A 27,200-nucleotide genomic window follows, 5' to 3' on the forward strand; every position below is an offset into this window, starting at 1 on the left:
AAGGACTCTTCATCTCATTTTCTTGATATTTATTGCTTATTTATTTATTTATTATAATTTTTTTTTGTATTTGCACCGTATATTGTTTTCTGCATTCTGGTTGACTGCCCTAGTTGGGAAGTCTTTCATTGATTCTGTTATGGTTGTTATTCTATAGATTTGTTGAGTATGCTCACAAGAAAATGGATCTTGGGGTTGTATATGGTGACATAAATGTATTTCAATAATGAAATTATTTTTACTTTGGTTGCAGGGCTCCATCGAGATCAATGGCCTTGCTACATGCTGCTATCATAATTATAATTCTGAAAGAAGGCAACAGATTGATAACTGAAGATTTGAACAAAATGGTATTTATTTAAACAGTGCAATCAGGTATACAACAGTTCAGATTCACACACTACACATGCAATGAGGTAGGCAGAGTGTGTCAATACACTAAACAAAGCAGAGACATTCATGTTCTGACACTTTAAAGCCTTCGGCGGATCCTCCTCCCCAAAGTACAATAATTACTTTTAACTTGATGTAACAGATTCTGGGCCCTTAACACCCAATTCAACACACACAAATCTGTAACAATTTGCACTTCAGATTGAAACCGCACAAGAAACTTTCAGAGGTTCAACAGTCCAAAGCATCAACGCTACATTTCACTGTAAAACATACTACTGAGGTTGATTACTTTGTTCATCACCTTCCATCCAAGGGACTCACTTAACAAAACATACACAATGAGGTATAGTTGTTAACATTTATATAGATTGCATTATTTACATTGTCTCCATCGTCATTAGAACAACTCATGCAACAGTAATGATTAGTTTTTACACACTCCTCCCTTTGCTGGGAAGCTTTCTTTCCCCTTCACACACCAATATGCCAGGCTGGTGAGACTTTTTTCCAGGATCATCTGAAGACTTACAAAGGATTTTCTTTTGCATTTTTAAAAGGTTAATACTTCACAATGTGCTCAAAAGTGAGAATTTGATAAGAGGAGGTGTAAGGTGCTCCTTCCTTCTGCTAGCCTGCAGGCCACCCTTGGGCAAGGTGTAGCACCTGCTTGGATTGGGGTCATGTGAAGCTATGGGGGCAGGTGGTGGATGGTCGTATGAGCAGCTGGTGCAGATCACTAGTCCTGGTTATGCAACCACTGACGCCAGGCAGACGATCTCTGAAGAGTATTGATAATGGCTGAGGTCACCCCTCTTGTAAAGACACTGCCCAGAAAGCAATGGCAAACTACTTCTGTAGAAAGATTTGCCAAGAGCAATCATAGGCAAGACCACGATCGCCCATGTCATACGGCATGGCGCATAGTGACGATGTCATAAGGCACAGCACATAGTGATGATGTCATACGTCACGGCACATAATGATGACGATGAATACATCACAATGTGCTCAAAAGTGAGAATTTGACAATAGTCTCAGGCAAAGTGTGAAGATCTAGATCTAAACTAGTTCAAAATAGAGCTCCTAATATTGCAATGATGGAGACACGTCGTCATAACTTATCATAAAGTACACACAAGTGTACATTCATTTGAACACAGACAGTATTCATAACAAGTCAATAAATATTTAGATTGAATCAAGCTGTAATATTGCAGTAAATGTCTTTGAAATGGTTGTATAGATTTACTGATACAGTAATGGATGGATATATCAAAATACAACTGAAATTAAATTACTTAAAGCTCCATATTGCACTCTCATAAATAGTAAAAAATGCAAATTGAAAATATATCCGTTATCAAAATATACTGACCACAAGCAGTAAAGGATATTGAGAAAATCTTATGAACTAATTGTGAGAGTTATTTTTGTTCTATTGCTTAATTCTTGAATACATGAATAATCAAAACTAGAATTGTTGATCTAACAAAAGATTATGAAATAAAAAATATTATTTGCATTTGCATTTGCAAAATAAAAATTGAATGAAATTCATTCAGATGTGATTTACATTTAGATCGAGCAGTCACAGGACAAATTGCAACAAGTGGGGTGTACAGAAGAAGCATTTTTAGATACTGGGGAATTGGAGTAACCCTTGTTGACTTCAAGCATTGAAAATTTCGGGTGAATTCATGTGGGGTCAGTAAGTGTCACTGGGCAGAAGCGAGGCACTCTTGCACAGGTGAGTAGGGTGAGTCAGAGACACACGTCTATAGTACTGGATTATCTGGTTACAGACTGGCTTAGCCCATCCCCTGAGCAGCTGCTGGATGTTCAGTTGTGACAACATAGATTGAGCGGACATGGAGAGGGTTTCCTATAGTTGGGGGAGTCTAGGACCAGAGAACACAGCCTCAGCAACAAGTAAATCCCTTTAGAACCGAGATGAGGAGGGATTTCTCTAGCCAGAGGATGGTGAATCAGTTGAATTTATTGCCACAGACAATTGTGGAGGCCAAGTCATTGGGTATATTTAAAGCAGAGGGTGATAGGGTCTCAATTAGTAAGGGAGGCCAAAGTTTGTGGGGAGAAGGCAGGAGAATGGGGTTGAGAGGGATAATAAGTCAGCCATGATCGATAGGTGGAGCAGACTCGATGGGCCAAATGGTTTGATTCTGCTCCTGTGTCTCATGGTCTTACGGTGACTGATAGCAATGACCTTGCCATTCCTCGCTGGCTGTTCAATTTTGTCTGCTCCCAACGTCCACTTTTGTTGTCTTCAAGGGAGCTAACTTTCAGGGGACAATACTAAATCAGTCCAGATTGAGAGCAACACCACAAATCGGAAAAGCATTCCATTCATTTTACTCTTAAAGGGTTAACAAATATTGGGAGAAGCAAACACCACAATGAAGTAGCAAAAATGCTGAAACTGCCAAGCCTAAATATAAATATGGCTTTAAATACTAGTGATTTTCTTAATTGAGGAAATATTGGGACTCGATCAGTCTGCTCCACTCCTTCTTAATGTCGTCTCAAGTTTATGTAATTCCAAATCCAGTCGATGAAGGCGTTAAGTTCTCCCATTGCTTTGTACACGCCTTTCACCTGTAACTGATGAGGGCAGTAACACGTTACCACACAATGACCATTAAAATCAAAGTAAACTTACTATCTAAGTACGCATACGTTGCCTTGTGCTAAACACAAGATACTCTGCGGATGCTGGAAATCCAGAGTAACACGTGCAAGACACAGAAGAAACTCAGCAGGTCAGGCAGCTTCTATGGAGAGGAATAAACCATCAACCCTTCAGGCCGAGACCCTTCATCAGGTCCTAATGAAGAGTCTTGGCCCAAAACGTCAACTGTTCATTCCTGTCCATAGATGCTGCCTGACCTGATGAGTCCCTCCAGCATTTTGCGTATGTCACTATATACTACAACCTGAGATTAATCTTCTTGCAGGCACTAATAGCAAAATAAAGAAATACAATAGAATTTACGAAAAACATTACATAACAAAGACTGACAAACAACCTATGTGCAAAAGACGACAAATTGTGCAAATGAAATAATAAATAACACTGAGAACATGAGTTGTAGAGTCCTTGAAAGTGAGTCTGTGGGTTGTGGATTCAGTTCAGTGTTGGGGTGAGTGAAGTTATCCTCCCTGGTTCAGGACTCTGATGGTTGAAGGGTAATAACTGTTCCTGAACCTAGTGGTGTGGGACCTAAGGCTTCTGTCCCTCCTCCCCAATGGTAGTCTTGGGAAGGGAGCTTGGCCTGAATGGGAGGGGTCTTTGCTTTCTTGTGGCAGTGCTCAGTGGTGGAAAAACAGCACCACTGAGATTTCGACTGCCTGAAGTCAGCCTCCCTGGACATTTCGAAACATAATCGCTCTCTTACCTGCTTGAATGTGTGATGTATGGTCTTGAAGTACGAACTTTGGTTGCAGCTGCACAGTTCGCAGTTGAAGAAATGATGCTGAAAGGCAAAATAGCTCATCTTACAAAACGGTTCACTCTTGTTACCAATTTGAAATGACACACATTCTGGTACTAATTTACACAGGCAGTATCAAGTCTAAATGTTGTTTTAAACCTGTGAAAGCAGTGTGAATATTAACAACAGGGTGATTAGCTTGAAATCCAGTACCGAATGTAACAACAGAACATGGACCACCAAACACTACAGCACAGTCCAAGCTGTTCAGCTCATGACGTTATGCTGACCTTTTAAAATCGATCTAACCCTTCCCTCCCACATAGCCCTATATTTTTCTATCATCCACGTGCCAATCTAAGAACCTGTTTAATGTCCCTAATGTATCTGCCTCTACCACCACTCCTGGTACTGTGTTCCACACACCTGTCACACTATGTGTAGAAAACCAACCGCTAACATTCATTCCTCCTATACTTTCCTCCAACCACCTCAAAATTGTAACCCCTTGTATTAGCCATGTCCACCCCAGGAGAATTGCCTCTGGCTGCCCCCTCGATCTATTAGCTCAAATCCCCCTTCATTCCAAAGAGAAAAGCCCTAGTTCGCTCAAGCTATCCTCATAAGAAATGTTGCATACTGGTAAATATCCTCTGCACCCTCTCTAAAGCTTCCATAATCTTCCTATAATGAGGGGACTGGAACTAAACACAATATTCCAAGTGTGGTCTGACCAGAGTTTTATAGAGCTGCAACTCCTGAATTCAATCCCCCGACTAATGAAGGCCAGCACACAAAATACTCGTGTAAAGAGTATTCATGTTAATCCAGGTTTAATATGCTACAAGGTAACAGTTGGTTCCTGTGACACTCTGCATTCTAGTCATGGCCATTTTAAAATGAAGATGAAAACAGGAGATTCTGCAGACGCTGGAAATCCAAAGCAACACACACAAAATGATGGAGAATCTCAGCAGGTCAGGTAGCACCTATAGAAACGAATAAACAGCCAATGTTTTGAGCCGCAACCCTTCATCAGGTTGTGATTTGAAGGAGATGGACCAAAGTGCCTCAGTAAGGAGGAATTTCTTTAGCCAGAGGAAGGCGAATTGCCACTTACAGCTGCGGAGGCCACGTCATTGGATATATTTGAAATGGAGGTTGATAGGTTCTTGGTTAGTAAGGGCACCAGAGGTTATGGGGAGAAAGAAGGAGAATGGGATTAAGGGGGAAAATAAATCATCCATGATGGAACGGCGGAACAGATGCAAGAGGCTGAATTCTCTAATTCTGTTCCTATGTTTTATGGTCCGACAAGCAGCCTGAATTTAGTTTAAGGCTTGCTCTGACTTGGTCCTTCTGCTCTGGTTTGCTGTTCGTTGAGGATCTGACTTGAAGCTGTGACCACAGCAGCTCAGGCAACACCAAAGTTGTAGAGTTAAACACCTTCAGCAGTTGCTGAGATCAAAGCATGTTTATCAGGAGCGCCGTTAACCACCGTAGTGTGGGTGTGGACATATTCTGAAAGCATGGGAGGGATCTCTTTCAACACAAACCCAGGAAAGGGAAGAGGCGCATTATTGTCCTAGAGCTTCAGAGGCAGCCTTTATTGCTGAGTCACTCAATGAGTCACAAAGCATAGAGAACACTAACTTTTGCAGTTGTTTAGGGGTTTAGAAGATAACTTATGTGACATTATTTAACACACAAGTATTAGACCTGGCTTTTCCTTCAATTGCATTGCAGTCAATCGTCCTTGTTTTGAAAGATGAATTCACTGATGAAACATCTAGGTCAGCAGTTTGTTTTGTCATTTAAGCCCTCTGTTTGCAAATGGTGCTGTCCCACTGAAAATTTGCATTCTTTATTTTCGCTCAGGCTTTTGCAAATGCGCTCCAATTGCCTAGTTATCTGGTTAACGGTTTTCACAGTAACTATGGTGAAACATTCATTTGATGCCTGCTGCTGTTTCATTCTGAATTGGTGCAAATGTTGAGCTGTGCATGTCTAACCAGCACTTGAACGAATCTCTCTCTCCACTCTGGCATGCTCGTTGCAGCAAAGAACAGTAGCCCTTACAACTTAGGTCAGAACTCTGAGATAAACTCCCAATTTCCTGATGCAAAATTGGTCACGGAACAATGCCCCAGTCTCATGACCTGCTGGGTTAGAATGCGTCAGTGTTTCAGACTCGGTGCTTTGCAACGAGCAGCAACCTGACTTGTAAATCTATGTGGAAGAAGTATTTAAAAAAAAACAGAATTTATTATCAAAGTATGTATACGTCACCATATACTACTGTGAGATTCATTTTCTTGTGTGCATCCACAGCAGAACAAAGAAATCCTATAGAATCAATGACAAGCACTTGAAACATCACTGGGGACTTTCTCCTGAAGCTGACAGCAGCAGAGAAAGATGTCATTTAAGACATAAGACACAGGAGCAGAGTTAGGCCATTCTGCCCATCAAGTCTGTTCCACCATTCCATCATGGCTGATGTATTTTCCCTCTCAATGCCATTCTTCTGTTTTCTCTCCATAGCTCTTGACACACTTATTGATCAAGAACCTATCAATCTCCACTCTAAATATACCAAATGACTTAGCTTCCACAGCCTCTGTAGTAATGGATTCCAGAGATTCATCGCCCTCTAGCTAAAGGAGGTGCTCCTCATCTCTGTTCTACAGGGATGTCTTTCTACTCTGAAGCCCTCTGGTCTTAGACTCTCCCACTATAGGAAACATCCCCTCCATGTCCACTCTATCTTGACCTTTCAGTGTTCCATCCTGTCCATACCAGCTTCCAGACAGCAACTGCATTACTCCTAACCCCTGCCTCCCTATTCCCCTGTAACCCTGCAACCTGTCTTCAGTTGCAAACACCCATTAACTCCCCTTTGACTCTTTCTGCCATCGGCCTACATTAGAGACTCACAGCGGTCAGTTAACAATCAGCACACCTTGGGCGGCTCAGCAGCACAGTGGTTAGCACAGCGCTTTACAGTACCAGTGACTTGGGTTCAATTCCCGCCACTGCCTGTAAGGAGTTTGTACGTTTTCCCCCATGACCATGTGGGTTATCTCCAAGTGCTCCAGATTCCTCTTGAATTCCCAAGGGGTATGCGTTAAGATGATTAAGCTGGGCGCGTGCTATATTGGTGCTGAAGGCACGGCCACACTTGAGCACCCAGTGCCCAGCACATCACTGTACGTTTCAATGTACATCTGACATATAAAGCTAATCTATAAATATTTTTAAAAATCTTTTGGCACTTAGGAGTAGAATGAGACCATTTGGCACATTGAGACTGCTCCACCATTCCATCATGGCTGATTTATTATCAGCCCCATTCTCCTGCCTTCTCCCTGTAATCTTACTAATCAAGAACCTATCAACCTCCACTTTAAATACCCCCAATGACCAGGCCTCCATAGCTGAAGGGCCTGTGCTGTTCTGTGATGTCTATATTCTATGTCATAGAAACAAACATAGAAACATAAAACATACATTGAAAGGTCAAGATAGAGTGGGCATGGAGGGGATGTTTCCTATAGTGGGGGAGTCTAAGACCAGAGGGCTTCAGAGTAGAAAGACATCCCTTTAAAACAGAGGTGAGCAGCACAACCTCCTATGTGAAATACTTTGTCTGGATGCCCTAAGTAAATAGTTGGATGTACGGTAGGGACAGGGTGGTGCCATTCTGTAAGACAGACATTTCAAAGAAGCTGGAGGCACAAAAGACTGCGGATACTGGAACCTTGAGCTAAAAGCAATCTGCTGGAGGAACTCAACAGGTCGAGTAGCATCTGTGAGGTGGGGGGGGGCGCCGAGAAGAGGAAGCAATGTCCTGATGGAGGACACAAATCGTAGACAGTTCCTTTCCTTCTGCTTCTCACCGTCTGGTAGAGTAGTGCCACCGCACAGGATCGTAAAGAGCAGCAGAAAGTTGGAAACTCAGCCAGCTCCATCATGGACTCTCAGCTCCCCGGCATCGAGGGCATCTTCAAAAGGCGGTGCCTTAAAAAGGCAGCATCCATCGTTTAGGACCCCCATCACCCAAGATGTGCCGACTTCTCTTTGTTAACATCAGAGAGGAGGTACAGGAGCATGAAACAACCCTCTCAACATTTCAGGTGCAGCTTCTTCCCCGTCACGATCAGATTTCTGTGTCATGGTCCAGATCAGGTTCCCCTTAAATTTGCTTTGTTTATGTTATGATCCAGACCGTTGACTCCCTGTTTCTCTTTGGTTCCCTGTTTTCCCGTGTCCCTTGGGCTTGGTGATTGGAGGCAATTTACTCTCGACTGAACCTGCAGTTTATAAGTCTCCAGCTTTCAGCCGTTCGGCACGAGAGCATTAACAAAGTCACCAAAGGTACTGCGAGCCAATGTCATCTGGCCCTGGAGGCTTCAAGTATCAAGTCCTGGCCCTGGAGGTCCGTGTTCCGAGTCCTAGCCCAGACCCTTAGTCCCAGCCTAGTCCAAGACCTGAGTCCTTGTCCAGTACGCTATTCCTGCTTCTGCTTTGCTCTCCTTGTAACGAGCAATAAACTCAATTTAAGTTAACCTCACAAGGTGTGTTTGTGTCTTGCTTTTGGGGCCACTCCCATTGTGACATTCTGAATGGACAATAAGCCCATGTAACTCACTACTTTTTTTTTTGCTTTTGTGTTGCACTACTAACATATTTAATTTAATTCTTTATATACATTTAGATTAGATTAGATTAGATTATGAGGAGACTCAGTCCTCATTTATTGTCATTTAGAAATGCATGCATTAAAAAATGATACAATGTTCCTCCAGAATGATATCACAAAAAACACAGGACAAACCAAGACTAAAACTGACAAAACCACATAATTATAACATATAGTTACAACAGTGCAAAGCAATACTGTAATTTGATAAAGAGCAGACCATGGGCACGGTAAAAAGGAAGTCTCAAGTCCCGATAGCCCCATCATCTCACGCAGACGGCAGAAGGGAGAAACTCTCCCTGCCATGAACCTCCAGCTCCGCAAACTTGCCGATGAAGCACCATTGGAAGCACCCGACCGCAGCGGACTCTGAGTCCGTCCGAAAACTTCGAGCCTCCGACAACGAGCACTGAGCACCATCCTCTGCCGAGCGCTTCGACCCCGCCCCAGCCGCCGAGCAACAAGCAAAGCCGAGGACTCGGGGCCTTCCCCTCCAGAGGAAGGCCCTGAGTCCTCGGCTTTGCTTGTTGCTCCGGAGATTCTGGATCACACAGTAGCAGCAGCAGTGAGGGAGGCATTTCAGAAGTTTCGCCAGATGTTCCTTCATGCTCTCACGTCTGTCTCCATCAAATCAGGATTGTGCACGGCACCCTACTTGACAGATAACAGCATCACCACCGGAGTGGTCGCTGCGAGCTGCGTCGTACTGCCATCTTCTCCTCCTTTCTTATTGTAATTTATAGTTTTGTATTATTATGTATTACAATGTACTGCTGCTGCCAAACAACAAATTTCACATCACATGCCAGTGATATTAAGGCTGATCCTGACCTACTGAGTTCCTCCACTACATTATATTTTGCTTTTAGAGAAGTTGCCTGATTTTGCTTCCAATAATATTGTGCTAAAACTGAAACTGCAGCCCATGCGTGAGTCAGGATGCTACATGGAAGCTGGTAATAAGGGTCAGAGAAAACGACTGCAGTTCAATCACTGCTGTTTCACATTAGGAAATATCCTTTGGTCATTTAGATTTGTATCGAGAGGCAGCAATGATGTTGCATCTTCTCCAAACAGAACAGCTGTTTAGAAGCATGGATCATGTAAACTCACGGTGTGTCGGAAGATCAAAAGCCATAGAATATTGCACAATTTTCAGCAAATATTTTGCAAAAGCTAGATAAAGATTGGAAAGTTGCTGAGGCCAGGTTGTTAGATATAAACTCCAAAATATATTACAATCCACAAGCATTAGGATGACTCTCAGTTTCCTAAGTTGAATGCTACAAACCTGGTTAGACCATGCCTATTTTCAGCATCCCCATAAGGAACTTCAGTTCCAGTGATCTCCCTGATAGTGTTGGAGAAGGGTCCAAGCACAACAGCCTTTTGGTGGTGGATGGTGCAGAAGTTGTCGTTTCAGGGTTTCTGTGTGAAGTTCTAAGGACAAACACTCTGAAGCCACCATCAATGCCATGGTGTAACTAATGTGAATGCTGGTAATGCTTCCATCAATAATTCCACAAATGACATTCTCTTCTCGTGAAAGGCATAGATAGAGTGGACTTGGAGGGGATGTTTCCTGTCGTTGGGGAGTCTAGGACCAGAGGGCACAGCCTCACAACAGAGGGACATCTCTTTAGAATATAGATAAAGAGGAATTTCTTTATCCAGAGGGTGGTGAATCTGTGGAATTCATTTCCACAGATGGCTGTGGAGGCCAAGTCATTGGATATGTAGTATTGAAAGCACAGGTTAAAAAGCTCTTGATTAGTCAGGGCGTCAAATATTATGGGAGAAGGCAGGAGAATGGGGTTGAGAGGTTTAATAGATCAGCCATGATAGAATGGAGGAGCAGACTCGATGGACCAAATGGCCTGATTCTATTGCTATGTCTTATGGTCTTATTGTCTTATAATATTTTTTAAAAATAACTTTAAAAAAAACTTCTCAAGTTACTCATCAGCCTGAAGCATTGGCTGTTTATTTCTCTGCGGCTGAGTTCCTCCATCATTTTGTGTGTTTTGCAAAGTTGTTCACAGTGTTTTCCCTTCCAATAGGAGTTCGAGGAAAAAAATGCAGTACTTACGCAGTTTTGCACATTCTCGTTCAGCTCATGCAAGGCATTCCCAATTTTACTGATGTGTTTATTGATGATCTTCTTGTTGGTCTTGGCCGCAGGGATTACATCCTTGAGGTAAAAGTTCAGCATCTCCTTCAGGAACTGGCAGCTGTGCTTATCCTAAACATTTACAAGAGGTCACTATTAAGCCCTTAATCTTGCCATTGCACAACTTGAAAGCTGCAAGCAGTTCTAGTTTTTGGATTAATGCCACAATCTGTAATGCACTTTCTCAAACTGTAGACTCATAACCCAAAAGTGAAATTGATACAAATAAGATATTATTTCAAAATACTACAGAATTAAATTGTTTCATTTTCTATTTATAAACCTAATTTTACAATTATTTATTTCTTCCCTTAGTATCTACTCAATTGCAATGCATACGGGTTGCTTGGAGTTCGGTTTCATTTGACTTCATTTAAGTTCACCCACCTGAAACATTGATCCTGCCCCTCCACGGATGCTGCCTTACCAATGGAGTGTTCCCAGCTTTTTTATTTGTTTTTATTTTGGATTCCCGCGCACTGGAAGGAATTTGATTTTGGCTCCTTGGGTCATGCTCGTGTAGAGTGAGTCCTCTCCTCCCCCCCCCCAACAACAGTTTGGCACAGACCGATGTGTGGGGTTGTTAGGGCGTATTGAGGAGCTAGACTATATAGTAAGTATCAATCTCACCAGCAACTAATCTTCAGGAATGAATAAGGATTGTAGTTTGAACTTAAAATGCAGCTCTGAACAACAGTTTTTCTGGAGTTGTAGGCTGGAGTTGCAAACCAGACAATGCTGATTAACATTCATTTTGCGTGTCTGGAGTGTGGGTGCGAAGAAGGAACGTGTATAAAAACTGTATGTAATTCAAAGGAAGCATTGTAGATACAATGTAACTATAGAATTGTCCTTCTGTTGCTTCTGATCTTTAGCCTATAGACATCTCATGTATATTGGGTCGTGAAGCCTCTTGCTCCAAGAGTGTCTCACTATGATGTCTGTTGAATAAGACACTTCTGTATCCACGAACTTCAGAGTCTCTCCAGTGACTTCATCAACATTACAACAGGGTTATGTGGTGTATCTGGGTCTTATTTATAGACCCTGTAGTCACACACTAACCGGACTTGCTATTTTACTGTCAATATTATGTAACACTACATGAGATGGCGGCTTTATTCCCACACAGAAACAGGGCATCGAGCCTATGGTTCTATGTCCTGGTCATCTGGCCCTTACAACATTATGGAAGAGATTCACCAGAGGGTTTGCATTGGTTTCAGAAGGTGACACATCACAACCTCCTCAAGCAAAAGACAAGCTGCTGGAGGAGCTCAGTGGGCAAGCAGCACCTGGGATGGTCCATCTTTTGGGCTGAGACCCAGCATCAAGACTCAAGATGACTAAGGCAATAATGAGGAGAGTACTTGCACAACTTATTTAATTTAACTATTTTATACATATTTATTTTTATTCTGTTTCAGCACCCTTCCAGCTGGCATTCTAATTGGTCAAGTGTGATGTTCCTGTTATCTGCTCACTGCAATTACAGGAGTCATCGATAGTGTTGAGTATATCCCGCTTATAAACTGGAGGCACGGTAGTGTAGTGGTTAGCACAACGCTTTACAGTAACAGGTGATCCGGGTTCTATTCCCGCCGCTGCCTGTAGAGAGTTTGTATATTCTCCCCGTGACTGTGTGTGTTTCCTCCGGGTGCTCTGGTTTCCTCGCACAGTCCAAAGACCTACCGGTTGGTAAGTTGGGACTAAACTGGGGGATTTCTGGGCTGAGCAGCTCAAGGGGCCAGAAGGACCTAGCCCACAGTGTAGCTTCTAAATAATAAATAATAAACAGAAAAACTGAACAGGTATGGAAATTGATAACTCCCATAACGGCAGTGAACAACTATAAGGAAAATCAGCCTAAATCCCAATTTCAGGTAAAGTTAGACCCAGGTCAGTGCTGAGGTCTGCGTTCTACATTTGTGCACCATTCCCATCCCATGGCCGTGACCTTTCTCTGTGCTCTGTTTATTTTTCTGATCAAAGAGCTTTGTGACTCAGTGGTGACAACCCAAATCAGTGCAGTGACAATCAGCCTCAAGGAGGGCAGCATTTGTCAACGTGAGGCATTTGATCTATTATTGTCTTTACGTGGAGTCTCTCAGGCAGTAACTATAACACCAGAACCCTACGACAGCAATCATGCCCAGCTTTAGCAACTGATGTATGACTGATCGTGTGAAATGTTACTCACCCTGATTCCTGGCAGACCTTGTCTTTCCAGCAATGTTATCTTAATATTGTCATCTTTTCTTTGCTGTAACAAACAACAGATACAAACCACTAAATACAAAATCTTTAATACAATGAATAATTTCTTCCTTCCACTAGCTGCCTGACCTGTACACTTCTAGGCACAAGCCCAGTTTACTTTTCCAAGGTTCAAAGTTCAAAGAAATTGATTGTCAAAGTACATATTTATCACCTTATGCTATCTTGAGATTAATTTTATTGCAGGTGTTCACAGTCGAGCAAAATTGAAAGTAATCAATGAAAAATTAAAAACAAAGCCTGACAAACAACTAATGTGCAAAAGATGACAAACTATGCAAATACAAAATTAAAAAATAAATAGTACTGAGAATATACATTGCAGAGACCTTGAATGGGAGTCCATAGCCTGTGGAACCTGTTCAGATTTGAGGTTATCCAGGCTGGTTCAGGAGCCAAATGTTTGTAGGGTAATAACTGTTCCTGGACCTGGTGGTGTGGCACTTAAAACTCCTGTGGCATGAAAGCTGATTCTGAAACCATCGCCTGGTGTTGAGCATTAGATCTTTTTGTTTATGTTTGATTAACTGTGGACAGAGTGCTTATCTCATTTAAAATCTGCCCTCTCTAGGCTAACTGAATCTCCAATAACAGCACTCACGTTTTCTTGAAAAAATTGTGCATAATTTATACTTACGTTTTTTCTTGCAAATGCTGCTATGTGATACAGTGGGTCAGTGATGGTGCTGCAAGTGTGTTTATCTTTGCACCTGTGCCTACAGTCTATGGACTTGTGCATACGACAATAAAATTGACTTTGACCTTAACATTTTCTAAAGGGAAGCAATGTTCACCGCTCACAGAATAATGCAAAATAGATTTAGACAACTCTAGATATAAAATATCTGCAATGTATAGTTTTAATAAAACTACATGCATTTGCTTAAAATGACTGATATCAAAGCTGAACTGTTTTAATATATTCATTGATAGATTTTCAACTTCATATTTTATTTACTTATTTTATCTCTAAAAGTACTATTTGCAATCAGCTTGCAATAATACTCTCTCAGGCTTCTCATTAGCTGTCCTGCCCTTCAGAGACAGGATTATTATTTTTAAATCTGTAATTTAAAAATAATTGCCCCCCGCCAGGCACGAGAAAACATATTTTCGGTGAATACTTACAAAATGGTTCTTTATATGTCGATACGAAGTTCTGAGTTCTTCGATGTGAGCAGGGAACACAGCATAATTAAAACAGCGATGATGCGTGTGGCTTAGGCTGTAGCGCCAGCACTGAATGCTAATCAGTGTACACAATATCACAGTCACACTCTTCATAATTCTGTCTCGTTCACACAGCCGTGTGCATGGATTGACACTTAGACTTTTCTTTATATATTTCCCTTTGTGGCTCATTTTGGTTTCTAACTTCCTATCGAATTTCCTGTTGGTTATATATTACTTGAGCTGTCTACCAATTTCTAAATGTCACCAAAAGCTTTCTGGTAATTAAAGTTTCCATTAATACTTAAGCCTTTTAATCATTGTGAAATTTTTGCACTGAACTTCAGACCATACATATTTTTTTTTCCCGTCACACTAACATTTTGCAGTGCTTGTCGATATTCTTATGCAATTAATACTTTGAAGCTTAGATATTGCTGCCACGAGCCCTAATCTCAGTTTCTGGTCCTCACACATTTCTCTGCACATTGGGATCAGGATCAGAATCAGAATCAGAACCAGGTTTATTATCATGGACACATATCGTGCAATTTGTTGTTTTGTGGCGGCAGCACAGTGTGATACTTAAAATAAACTATAGATTATAATAAGAAATCTGATATGTGTATGTATAATATTTAAATTGATTATATACATACAAAACCAAATAAAACAAGTAGTGCAAAAGGAAAGCAAAAATAGTGAGGTAATGCTCATGGGTTCACGGTCTGTTCAGAAATCTGATGGCCGAGGAGAAGAAACTTCCTAATAACATCGAGTGTGTGTCTTCAGCCTCCTGGACCTTCCCTCTGGTGGCATTATTGAGAAGGAGGAATGTCCTGGGTGGTGGGTCTCCTTAAAGTCGGATGTTGTCTTTTTGAGGTATTGTCTTTTTATGGTGTCCTTGAAGCTGGGGAGGCTAGTGCCCATGATGGAGCTGACTGAGTTTACAGTCCTCTGCAGCTTTTTCCAATCCCGTGCGGTGGCCCCTCCATACAACTAGTCAGAATACTCTCCATGGTATATCCGTAGAAATTTGCTAAGAGCTTTTGGTGCCATCTCCACAAGCTCCTAACGAGCATTTATCCAGGTTTGTGTTTGCTTGGGTCAAGAGATGTTCTCTGGCTGGAGGACCCAAGGTCCCATTGTTCTCATCCTACCCTGGTGACTGGACATGGGGCTGAGTCAGTGACGGTATTTCCTTAGCTTGCCACTCCTTGTTCTCAATGGAAAGGGAGTGCAATACACAGCAGACTACTTTTTCTCTGTACATTAGAGCTCATACTTTTGAGTTTATCTTACTATGTACAACCCTATGCCATGCAAACACATCAGGCAGGAGGCACAGGAGCCTTAGGTCCCACACCACCAGCTTCAAGAACAGTTATAACCCCCACTGAACCAGCATGGATAACTTCACTCACCAAAACACTGAACTGATTCCACAACCTTCACTTTCAGGGACTCTACAACTCATTTTATTTGTTTGTTCGTCATTATTTATTTACTAATCCATTTATATGTTTACTTATTATTTCTGTATTTTCAGTTTGCCTTCTTTTGCACATTGGTTGTTTGTCAGTCTCCGCGCGTAGCTTTTTCATTGATTCCATTGTAGTTCCTTGTTCTATTGAAAACGCCTGCGATAAAATGAACCTCAGGCAGTATATGGGTGACAGATACGTACTGTGATAATATAAGTTTATTTTGACCTTTGAATTTGAACACTTTAGGATTTCCATGCAAATGTGGAAATTGGAGAAGATCTGCTGATGTACATTGCAATGCATGCAAGATGCTGATGGGACTCAGCAGTTCAGGCAGCATGTATAGAGGGGAATAAATTGTCGTCATTTCGGGACGAGACCCTTCATCGGGACTGCCTGACCTGCTGAGTTTTCTATGTGTGTAACTCCGCAGAATTTCTTGTGCTTCTCTACCTCAGTGCTATTGACAGGAAGCACCGAGGGAAGTTCAGCAACTGGGGCGACTCCCACAGACACAGTGAGGCAGCATCTGCCTTTGCTTTTTGCTTCCTGAGATGTTTCCCTGATTTCTGTGCTGCAATGTCATTCAGCTCTTCAACACTATGTCCTAAATGTCAGGCACAGCAGTGATTTGGAAATGCATTCTTGTCTCAGCCCCTGGTCTAACATCAGCTGATGCCAGTCCCTCTGGATGAGAGATAACCTGCAGAATTTGAAAAAAATTGTGTGCCATTCAGGTCCATCAGACATAGGAGCAGAATTAGGCCATTCAGCCCATTGAGTCTGCTCTACCATTCCATCATCCCATGGTCCATAAATGGACTGGTCACTCACCTATAGGAAAGGTATTAATAAGATTGAAAGAAAGTTTACAAGGATATTGTCGGGTCTTGAGGACTTATGTTATAGGAAAAAGTTGAATAGGTTAGGATTTTATTCCCTGGAGAACAAGAGAATGGTGGGAGATATGATGGAGGTATACAAAATTGTGAGGAGCAGAGACAGGGTAAATACAATTAGGTTTTTTTCCACTGAGGTTGGATGCAACTACGGCTTGAGGTGAGGGGTTAAGGGCGAAAGGTGAAATGCTTAAGGGAAACAGGAGGGGGATCTTCACTGAGATGGCAGTGAGAGTGTGGAACAAGCTGCTGGCAGAAGTGGAAGGTGCTGGTTTGATTTCAACGTTTAAGAGAAGGCTGGATAAGAACGTGGATGGGAGTGGTATGAAGAGCTATGGGCCGGGTACGGGTCGAGGAGACCAGGCAGAGGAATAGTTTGGCGCAAACTAGACAGGCTCGGCCCGATCAGTGTCAATGGGTCTGCAGCTGAGAGGGTGAATAGCTTCAAGTTCCTGGGTACGCACACACCACCGGTGATCTCACCTGGACAGTACACTCCGGCTTTGTGGCAAAGAAAGCGCAACAACGTCTTTTCCACCGCGGGTGACTGGAGAAGTTTGGCATGGGCCCCCAAATCCTCAAGACCCTCTACAGGGGCACCTTTGAGAGCGTACTGACTGGCTGTATCGCCACCTGGTACGGGAACTGCACCAACCTTGATGGCTGGGTACTGCTGGGAGTGGTATGGACAGCCCAGCGCATCTGTGGATGAGAACTTCCCTCCACTGAGGACATTTACAGCAGCAGGTGCGGAAAAAAGGCCTGGGAGATCCTCAGGGACACTGGTCACCCCAAAGATAGACTGTTTCAGCAGCTTCTGTCTGGCAAAGCCAGGACCAACAGGCTATGGGACAGCTTCTTTCTACAAGCCATTAGAATTCACATGTCTGAACATTGCAACAGAGTCATAATGCAGGGATTCTTACTCCCTCACGTGGGATGAATGTAAATCATAAATCTGAAGGGCCCGTTTCTATGCTCCAGTGCTCTACGACTCTGTGTCTCTAGACGCAGCATGATCAAAACCACAAAATCAGCACACGAACAAGAGATTCTGCAGAAGCTGGAAATCCAGAGTAACACACACAATATGCTGGAGTACTCGGGGGTCAGGCAGCGTCTATGGAGGGGAATAAACGGTCAACATTTCCGGTTGAGACCCTCATCAGGACTGGAAAAGAAGTGAGAAGAAGACAGAATAAGGAGGTGGTCGGGGTGGGGGGGTGGAGGGGAAGGACTCGAAGCAGGCGGGTGATAGGTGAATCCTGGTGAAGGGGAAGGTTGATGGGTGGGTGAGGGGGACGAAGACATGAGGTGATAGGTGAAGGAGAGAAAGGGCTGAAGAAGAAGGGAGGGACAGCAGACCATGGGAGAAAGGGAAAGAGGAGGGGGACAGAGGGTGGTGAGACGCAGGAGAGGGGAAGAGAAGAGGTAAGAGAGGAACCAAAATGGGGAAAGGGGAATAAAAAAGGAAAGAAGAGGGAGGAGGAGAAATTACTGGAAGTCAGAGAAATAGATGTTCCTGTTATCAGGCTGGAACCTCCCCAGATGGCATATGAGGTGTTGCTCCTCCAGACTGAGTGTGGTCCTGTTGGGGCAGTAGAGGAGGGCATGGACCGACATGTGGGAATGGGAAAGGGTATTGGAATTAAAATGGTTGGCCACCAGGAAATCCTGCTTGTAGTGAAGGTACTCGATATCATTAGGCAATTTAGAAATCAAATGAAAAGGCACCCAAAAGGATTGTTCATGGCTGCCTGATTCCTTCTCTTCTGTATAAACTTTGGGGTATTGAAACTTAACTTTGCCTCGAGTGCGAGGTGCTTGGTGAAGTGCTGACGTTTGTGTAGTGACATGCTCCATGACTGAGTGGAATTGGCACCCACTGTAGTAAACACAGTCACATGTGAGATGGTGATTGCGAAGCAAAAATCACCTTCAATATTAAACAAGGGTATTTTTTTTGGTTTCTTGATGAAGATTTAATCTTAATACCATGTGTCGAAACAGGATATTAGTGGTTCTGTGCCTTGTTAATTCGTAGAACTGTCCGTAGATGTTGCTAATAGTTGGCCACTCAGCATTATTGCCATTGAGCTGAGCTCGAGCAATACCTGTTCAATTTTATCTTTATGACTAAATTAAGAAGTACAGTTTTGAATGGATCACTGTTTCAAATTTATTCTTGTTCAATATTAACAAACCTTTATTGATCAAAACCAAAACTTTGGTTTTTTGCAACTTGCACCTCTTAATCTCTTAGGAGAAAGAATTTCTTTGGCCAGAGTGGTGAATCTGTGGAATTCATTGCCATGGCTGGCTGTGAATGCCAAGTTATTGGGTATATTCAAAACAGAGATTGATAGGTTATGAGACCATAGGATACAAGAACAGAATTAGGCCATTTGGCCCATCGGGTCTGCTTTGCCAGTTCATCGTGGCTGATCCATTTCGCTCTTATCCCCATTCTCCCATCACCAATCAACAATTTATCAACCTCTGCCTTACATAAACCCAATAACTTCGCCTCCACAGCCGCCTGTGGCAACAAATTCCACAGATTCACCGCTCTCTGGTTGAAGAAATTCCTCCTCATCTCTGTTCTAAAAGGATGCCCTGCTGTTCTGAGGCTGTGTCCTCTGGTCTTAGACTCCTCCACCAAAGAATATGAACTCCACAGATTCACTGTTCTCTGGCTGAAGAAATTCCTCCTCATCTCCATTCTAAATGGGCATCCCTCTGTTCTGAATCCATGTCCTCTGGTTCTTGGTTAGTCAGGATGTCAGAGGTTATGGGGAGAAAACAGGAGCTTGGGGTTGAGATGATGAATCAACCGTGATGGAATCGAGGAGCAGACTCAATGGGCTGAATGGTCTAACTCTGCTCCTATACCTCCTGGTCTTATGGTCCAATCCCAGGAATTTCATTCACCTCTGTAACTACCCAGGATCTCGGTGGCCCTTCACTTCTGACCCGTTATCAGTGGCCGAGCAGCATCTAGTTACTCATTTTATTGCTGTTTTAATTGGGGTGATCGTGAGGGCTGGTGCGCTTCGGTGAGACTGTAGTTGATGTATGCTTTGGCGTAGTTGGCTAGCAGCGCAGAACTGAACTGAACTGAAACAAACTGAATACTCCTGGACTCCTGGTCTGATGTTTGATATTCTAGGTGTTGATTGCTCGCTTTTTCCAGTTTGTGCAATTTGTTCTTTTTTTTGTGCATTAGGTGTTTGATGTTTCTCTAGGAACGCGCTCTGTGGTGTTTCTTTGCTGCACAGCTGCCTGTGGAACACAAACCTCATACCTGAATAATGTGTACTTTGTCTTTGACTTTGAGGTGATCCATGGGGAGAAGGGAATTCTCAATGTCTGAGGGTGAAACCCTGCATCAGGTTGGAGAATGGAGAGGAGAGGTGGCCCCCGTAAAGGGGAGGAGGGAGCCGTGAGAACAGAGTTTGTGGCGATTGGTGTGGACTGAGGAGGGGCGTGAGGTGACAGGCAGGCAGTGCCAGGTACAGGAGTGGGCATGGATGGGTAGAGTTGGAAAGCTGTGGCAAGTGAATAATGGATGGAGGCATACTGAGAGGGAGAGAGCGAGAATTATTGAGAACGTGCAGGAGTGAGAGAGTGAGGGAGTTAGAGAGAGAGAGTGAGTGAGAGAGAGAGTGAGAGAGGGAATGTGAGAGAGTGAGAGAGAAAGAGAGTGGGAGAGAGTGAGATAGTCTGTGTGAGAGAGTGAGATTGAGAGAGAGAGTGAGAGAGTGAGAGTAAGAGAGAGTGTGAGTGAGAGAGAGGGTGTGAGAGAGAGAGAGAGAGAAAGAGCATGTGAGGGAGTGAGGGAGATGGAGAGAGTGAGAAAGAGAAGGAGAGGGAGAGGGGTCGAAGGCTTTCTTCTATGATTCTGTGACTATCGTGGCTTCCAGATTGATGCTGTTGGTGTGGAGTTTGCGTGCTCTCCCTATGTTTCCTCTAGGTGATAGATAGATAGAACAGAACAGAACTGAATTTAGAAGAATGGGTGGGGGGTGGGAATGATGTTACTGACACATATCAAATGTTGAAAGGCCTGGATAAAGTGGATGTGAAGAGCATGCTTCCTTTGGTGGGGGCGTCTAGGACCAGAGGGCACAGCTTCAGAATAGAGGGACATTCATTTAAAATGGAGATGAGGAGGATTTTTTTTTTAGCCAGAGGGATGGTGAATCTGTGGAATTCATTGCCACAGGCAGCTGTGGAGGCCAAGTCATTGGGTATATTTAAGGCAGAGGTTGATGGATCAAAGCGTGAGAGGTTACGGGGAGAAGGCAGCAGAATGGGATTGAGGTGAAAAATGAATCAACCATGATGGAATGGCGGAGAAGACTTGATGGGCCGACTGGCCTAATCCTACTCTTGTGTCTTTTGGTCTTATGGCTAGAACAGCACAGAACGAGGTTTTTTTGGCTCAAGAGATCTGTGCCAATCATGAAGATCAAACTAATTCCATCTTCCTGCCACCACTCTGTGTGCAAAATCTTGCGTTTTATGTCTCCATTGAACTTTGCCCTCTCACGTAGTACCTATGCCCCTTGGTATTTGACACTTCTACCCAGACAGAAAAGATTTTGCCTGTCTATTTATGACTATTGTAATCTTAAATCTTTCCATCAGATCATCTTTCAGCTTCCTACGCTTCAGCAAAAAAAAGCAGTGCATCTTTTCTTCAATCTCTGCTTAGCTACTACCAGGCAACATCCTGATAAACCTCACCTGCACCATCTCCAAATCCTCCACATCCTTCCTGTAATGCGGTGACCAGAACTGCACACAATGTTCCAAATGTGGCCTGATCAAAGTTTTGAAACAGTTGCAACTTGACTTCCTGACATTTATACTTAGAACCTGAACCTTTGACCTCCAAGAGGAACAGATGCTTGTTGTGGTTTGGAGGCTTGTGTGCCTCAATGATCCAGAGAGCTGTGTTCAGGGCTTTATGCTTTGGCAGGGTCAGCCAAAGGGTAGAGGCCAGACTAAGAGTGGTCCACCGGTCCTCCAGATTCGGGGGTTCAGCTCAGGACTAACAAACCTGACGGGTCAAACAAAACTGTTACAGAAACAGCAATAAAGAATCCTTCTACATCTGAGTGTGACAGTATTCCTGAGTCTCCACCCGGGACTTGGAAAACTGGTAGTAAGAGGAAGCTACTGACATTGTGAAGGAAGCCGGAAACACCTTCAGAGATGGACGACCTTCATTGCTGCCCTAAACACCAGCAGCGTAATGGGCAGTAAGTAAGCTGAACCTTTGAAAGCATGTATGCTGTAGTGTACACCTTCTTGATAATCTGACCCATTTGTGCTGCTACCTTCAGGGAACAAGCAATTTGCATTTCAAGTCCCTCTGTACATCAATGGTCCTCAGAGTCCTGCTATTTATTGCATACTTTCCTCCGAGATTCATCTGCCCAAAATATATCATCTCACGTTTGTATGAATTCAACTCCACCTGCTATTCCTCTATCCAAGTTTCCAGCTTAACTCGTTCATGCTCTGAACCTTCGGCAACCTTCATCAATATTCACATCTCCACTAATCCTTGTGTCATCTGCAAACTTACTAATCAGGCCGGCTGAATTTTAATTTGATTTTTTTTAACCTATATTCAAGAAAGGATACGGACTTTAGCCTGGAAGCTATTGATGGTGACTGCCGTGAGTCCTGCAGGCCTCTGTGGCTTGATATAGAGCACTGGGCCTCTAGTCAAGTCAAGTTTATTGTCATTTAACTATATGCATGTACGCTATCAAGCAAGACACCGTTTCTCCGAACCAGGGTGTAAAGCATTGCAGTACACAAAATGCACAGTAACTTATGAAGGTAAGGATGAAACCTACAGATGGATTACCCACATAGATACACAAACTAAAGAGCATAAATTAAATATTGGAAAGTATAGAACAAGGTTTAGATTAACCAGTGACACTCTGAATATGATGTGTTCAGAACCCAGGTACGGGGAATGGCAGAAGCCTAATATTTTGGGGGAAAAACTGTTCCCTATTCTGACCATTCTTGTTTTTATGCATCAGAGTCTCCTGCCTGATGGTAGAAAGTCAAAGGGGATACTGGATGGATGGGTGGGATCCTTAATAATGCTAAGGGCCCCGCGTATGCAGCTCTTCTGATAAACATCCTTGTTGGATAATAGGGAGACCCCTATCATCCTCTTGAACGCATAGTGTTTTGTAAGGACTTCTGGTCCGATTGTCGGCTGCTCCCATACCGAGGACCAGATGGAGATGCAACTTATCAGGATGCTCTCAATGGTGCTCCTAGAGAATGCAATTAAGATGGTGGGAGGATGGGGAGCCTCACTCCTTAAGAAGTGGAGACTGCTGTGCCTTCTCCTTGAGGAAATGGAGACTCTACCATATCTTCTGGGTTTTCTCGAGCACCTGTATTGTCTTAACGAGAGTCATTAAGTCCTTGTGTTTTCAATGTAATCTTTTCAAGTCAATTGTGACTGACACGGGTTTCCTGCTTTCTATGCTTATGTATTGCAGACTCCTGTTCAGCACTGATTATGGGGTCCTAGTGTTGAGAATGATTTGTCTCACGGTGTCACTCGATCCTGCCACTGATGCTCTGTTGGAATTCCTATGTAGAACCTTTTGTTTCCATCTCTACATGGGAGTCTGCCCTTCTCCCGCACCTGGGTTCAGTCGTTGTCAGTGCTCACCGTGACAGAATCTGCTGTTTCTCCACACCTGGGTTCAGTCATTGCCAGCGCTCACCGTGACAGAATCTGCCATTCCCCGTACCTGGGTTCAGTCATTGCCAGCGCTCACCGTGACAGAATCTGCCATTCCCCGTACCTGGGTTCAGTCATTGCCAGCGCTCACCGTGACAGAATCTGCCATTCCCCGTACCTGGGTTCAGTCATTGCCAGCGCTCACCGTGACAGAATCTGCCATTCCCCGTACCTGGGTTCAGTCATTGCCAGCGCTCACCGCGACAGAATCTGCCATTTCCCGTACCTGGGTTCAGTCATTACCAGCGCTCACCGTGACAGAATCTGCCATTCCCCGTACCCGGGTTCAGCCGTTGCCAGCGCTCACCGTGACAGGTGGGTCTCACATCAGTAGCAGGGAGTCTCACAACTGTGGACACTGCCACAGAGGCCAGATGCTCTAGCAGGTGGGCAGCTGAAAGAAGTCGGCAATCACGTCCCTGAGAACACACACGGTCCAGTTAATTAGGGTTCCTTTGTAATTGTATTTAACTCTCTTCCTTTTCTTTCAACCTCACGAAGTCTAAATTGATGCACAGTGATAGCAATACTCTCTGCTTACCTCAGTCCATGTTCTCAGAAAGATTAGGCATCTATTTTGACGCTGTTAAAGGAGCGATATTAATTTAGCTCTCATCATCATCATTATGTGCCGTGTTGTATGAGGTGGGTGACCATGCTCTTCCATTTGGCTTTAATCAATAAGCTCTTCTATTCTTTTCTCTTCCCATGACCATGATTGTTCTTGGCAAATTCCTCATGTGGAAGTGGTTTGCAATTGCCTCCTTCTTGACAGTGTCTGGACGGGTGACCCCAGCCATTATCAATACTCTTCAGAGATTGCCTGCCTGGTGTCAGCGGTCACATAACCAGGACTTGTGATGTGCACCGGCTGCTCATACGACCATCCACCGCCTGCTCCCGTGGCTCGTGTGACCCTGATCGGGGGGCTAAGCAGGTGCTACACCTTGCCCGAGGGTGACCTGCAGACTAGCGGAAGGAAGGATCACCTTACGCGTCCTTTAGTAGAGATGTATTTAAACCCCACCACCCATTTAGCTCTAGGTTACTGCTTTCGAGCCACAGTGATGGCATTAGGTTTTATTTAGTTTGAGTGTTTTTAGTGAGAGTCCTGTTAGCCTAGCTTTTTATAATTTTCCTTAATTCTGAACAGTTCTTATTAAACTCAGTGAACTCTTCATTTTGGGTCCGAATCTCTCCCTCTGCACTTGGGCTACCACTGACCACTTGTGAGGGAGAGGACTCTTGGGGATAGGAATTCTATGCGTTTGGAAAACTATGGCTTAATTAGGGACAGTAATACAACTACTATACAGACATCCACAGCACAGTAAATTTTAAATTGTCCCATTCAGGCCTAAAGATTTCATCACTGTGGAGGACTTCTTACTCTTGTGGGATAACATCTTTCCTGACGGGAGGTGGGGGGTGGGTTCAGTCTGCTTGGCAGGAGAGGCTTGTGGCTGAAATAATTTTAGGTTCTGGGACCTACTCCATGATGGTTGCAGGAGCTGACTCCGAGAGTAGGAAGTAATCTGACAGCTCTGGATACCATTTATCTTCTTTTCTTTTTCCTTTCCTTTCTCTTCTTTCTAGGACGTGCGCCTTGATCTTGGGAAGGTGCATTTAGTTCACTCTTATTAGTCCTTCTGTTGCTCCCTTTACAATCTGACCTCTCCTCTTGGTTTCCTCATCCACAACATCATCTGACAAATCCATTGACTCCTTTCTCCTTCGCTTCCGTTCATCATGCAGAGTAGATTCTAGTTCTTTATACTCACAAAAGCCAAATGCTTACAACTTCCCTGAAGCTCCTTGAACTCTCCTCTTGCTTAAAACCAAACCACATTTTGCAAGTAACTGCCTGAATAGAATTTCAGAAACCTTTTCAGACATGTTGCCTACAAAAACGGTTGTAGTCGGACCATTACTTTTGTCACTTTTTTGCTTCCTCGCAGCAAATGGTTCTTCCTGGGTCCAATATGCTTTCCAACCAGAGGCACAGAGGTTGACAGCAACATCTGGTTGTCCTCTGTTGGGCAAAGGTTCATGGTGTTAGGCATAGAGGCAGTTGTGGCATCATGCAGTACATTTCTTAATTTGCTTTCAGTTTTCTTCATTGTAGGGGATGTGGTGTGCAAATGGTAGATAGATTACCAACCAATTTGTAGTTGTCCAGCCACTCACATCCCCACAATGCTTACCCTCCTGTTCTTACTATATGTAAGCCCATTATTGTATTTCATTGTTACAAATGTCATTCCTACAGGAGTTATCTTTTCTCCAGTACGAGTTCTTAGTTGGATATCTGCAGGTTTCAGTTTTGTACCTTTGAAATGCTGTTGTTGTGGAAACACTAACTAAGAACACCAGAGCGACTTTGAGTTTCATTTTAAGAGTTTATTAGCATGATATCATGGAGAGTCTGCAGCAGTCTCCACCTCCACTAGAGCTCGTTTCTGCTGGTCTGGTTGGAGCAGTCAAACTTTGAAGCAAACTGTATGCCTTCAAGCCCAATGCCCTCAGTAAAATTGGTACTTGTTCCTCATTGGCTATTTAACTTGCTTCAAAATGTTGCTAAGTTAGCTCAATATATACATTCCAGTTATCTTTTATGTAATCAAACATGTCAATTTTTCTGATGCAGCCAGCCACTTCTGGTTTTTATGATTATTATCACCTGGTACTCACTCTTTATGAACCTGTGAATTCCTCCATTTACTGACTTGCAAAAAAAAACTCGATCATGTTTTCCCTTCCAGAGAAGATGTGCTATGCTGCTTCTTAAACTTGACCATCTCTGCACTTACTGAGCTTTCGAAAAAAATTTAACTGTTCCTCGCTGCGCTTTTGTTTAGTTCGAACGTCTCATTGATCTTCAGCAGGTCAATAGCTGTCTCGGGTTCATTATAAAAGTACCTCATCTCCAATAATAAACTGGACTGGTCAAAGAACTCTGAGGCTGTCTACAAGAAGGGTCAGAGCCGTCTCTATTTCCTGAGGAGACTGAGGTCCTTTAACATCTGCCGGACGATGCTGAGGATGTTCTACGAGTCTGTGGTGGCCGGTGCTATCATGTTTGCTGTTGTGTGCTGGGGCAGCAGGCTGAGGGTAGCAGACACCAACAGAATCAACAAATTCATTCGTAAGGCCAGTGATGTTGTGGGGATGGAACTGGACTCTCTCACGGTGGTGTCTGAAAAGAAGATGCTGTCCAAGTTGCATGCCATCATGGACAATGTCTCCCATCCACTACATAATGGACTGGTTGGGCACAGGAGTACATTCAGCCAGAGACTCATTCCACCGAGAGGCAACACAGAGCGTCATAGGAAGTCATTCCTGCCTGTGGCCATCAAACTTTACAACTCCTCCCTTGGAGGGTCAGATACCCTGAGCCAATAGGCTGGTCCTGGACTTATTTCATAATTTACTGGCATAATTTACATATTACTATGGAATTATTTATGATTTTATTACTATTTATTATTTATGGTGCAACTGTAACGAAAACCAATTTCCCCCAGGATCAATAAAGTATGACTATGACTATGACTATGATATTATGTTTTGTAACTTCAAAACATTAAACTAATATAAAGGAAGACACTGGAGTCTGAAGTCCAGGTCTACGGACTCCAGTGTCTTCCTTTAAATTAGTTTAATGTCCAGGTCTATCTTCGTGTTTACCTTAAGCGAGGTGCTCACTGTGCTCACTTATCATGTGGTAGCACGATGACGTATGCAATTCATGTATTTATATATATAAGAATGCTTAATCAACCAATACATACACACAAGATTACTCAAATATTACATATACAACAATTAATATTTCTTTCTTTTTGTATTTGCACAGT

At 43.3% G+C, this 27,200-nt stretch overlaps 1 protein-coding gene across 1 annotated transcript; it reads right to left on the reverse strand.

Moving 5' to 3' along the window:
• Positions 1 to 337: 337 nt before the first annotated feature.
• LOC140210116 (interleukin-10-like) lies at positions 338 to 14,371 on the reverse strand. Its single transcript, XM_072278960.1, has 5 exons — positions 14,123 to 14,371; positions 12,918 to 12,980; positions 10,637 to 10,789; positions 3,810 to 3,887; positions 338 to 3,015 (listed from the first exon to the last, which is right to left on the reverse strand). The coding sequence occupies exons 1-5, from the start codon at positions 14,354 to 14,356 to the stop codon at positions 2,926 to 2,928; spliced, it is 618 nt and encodes a 205-aa protein (XP_072135061.1). The 5' UTR covers positions 14,357 to 14,371; the 3' UTR covers positions 338 to 2,925.
• Between the last annotated feature and the right edge of the window lie 12,829 nt (positions 14,372 to 27,200).

Source organism: Mobula birostris, chromosome 14 (genome assembly GCF_030028105.1).
Source record: "Mobula birostris isolate sMobBir1 chromosome 14, sMobBir1.hap1, whole genome shotgun sequence".
Lineage (NCBI taxonomy): Eukaryota > Metazoa > Chordata > Chondrichthyes > Myliobatiformes > Myliobatidae > Mobula > Mobula birostris.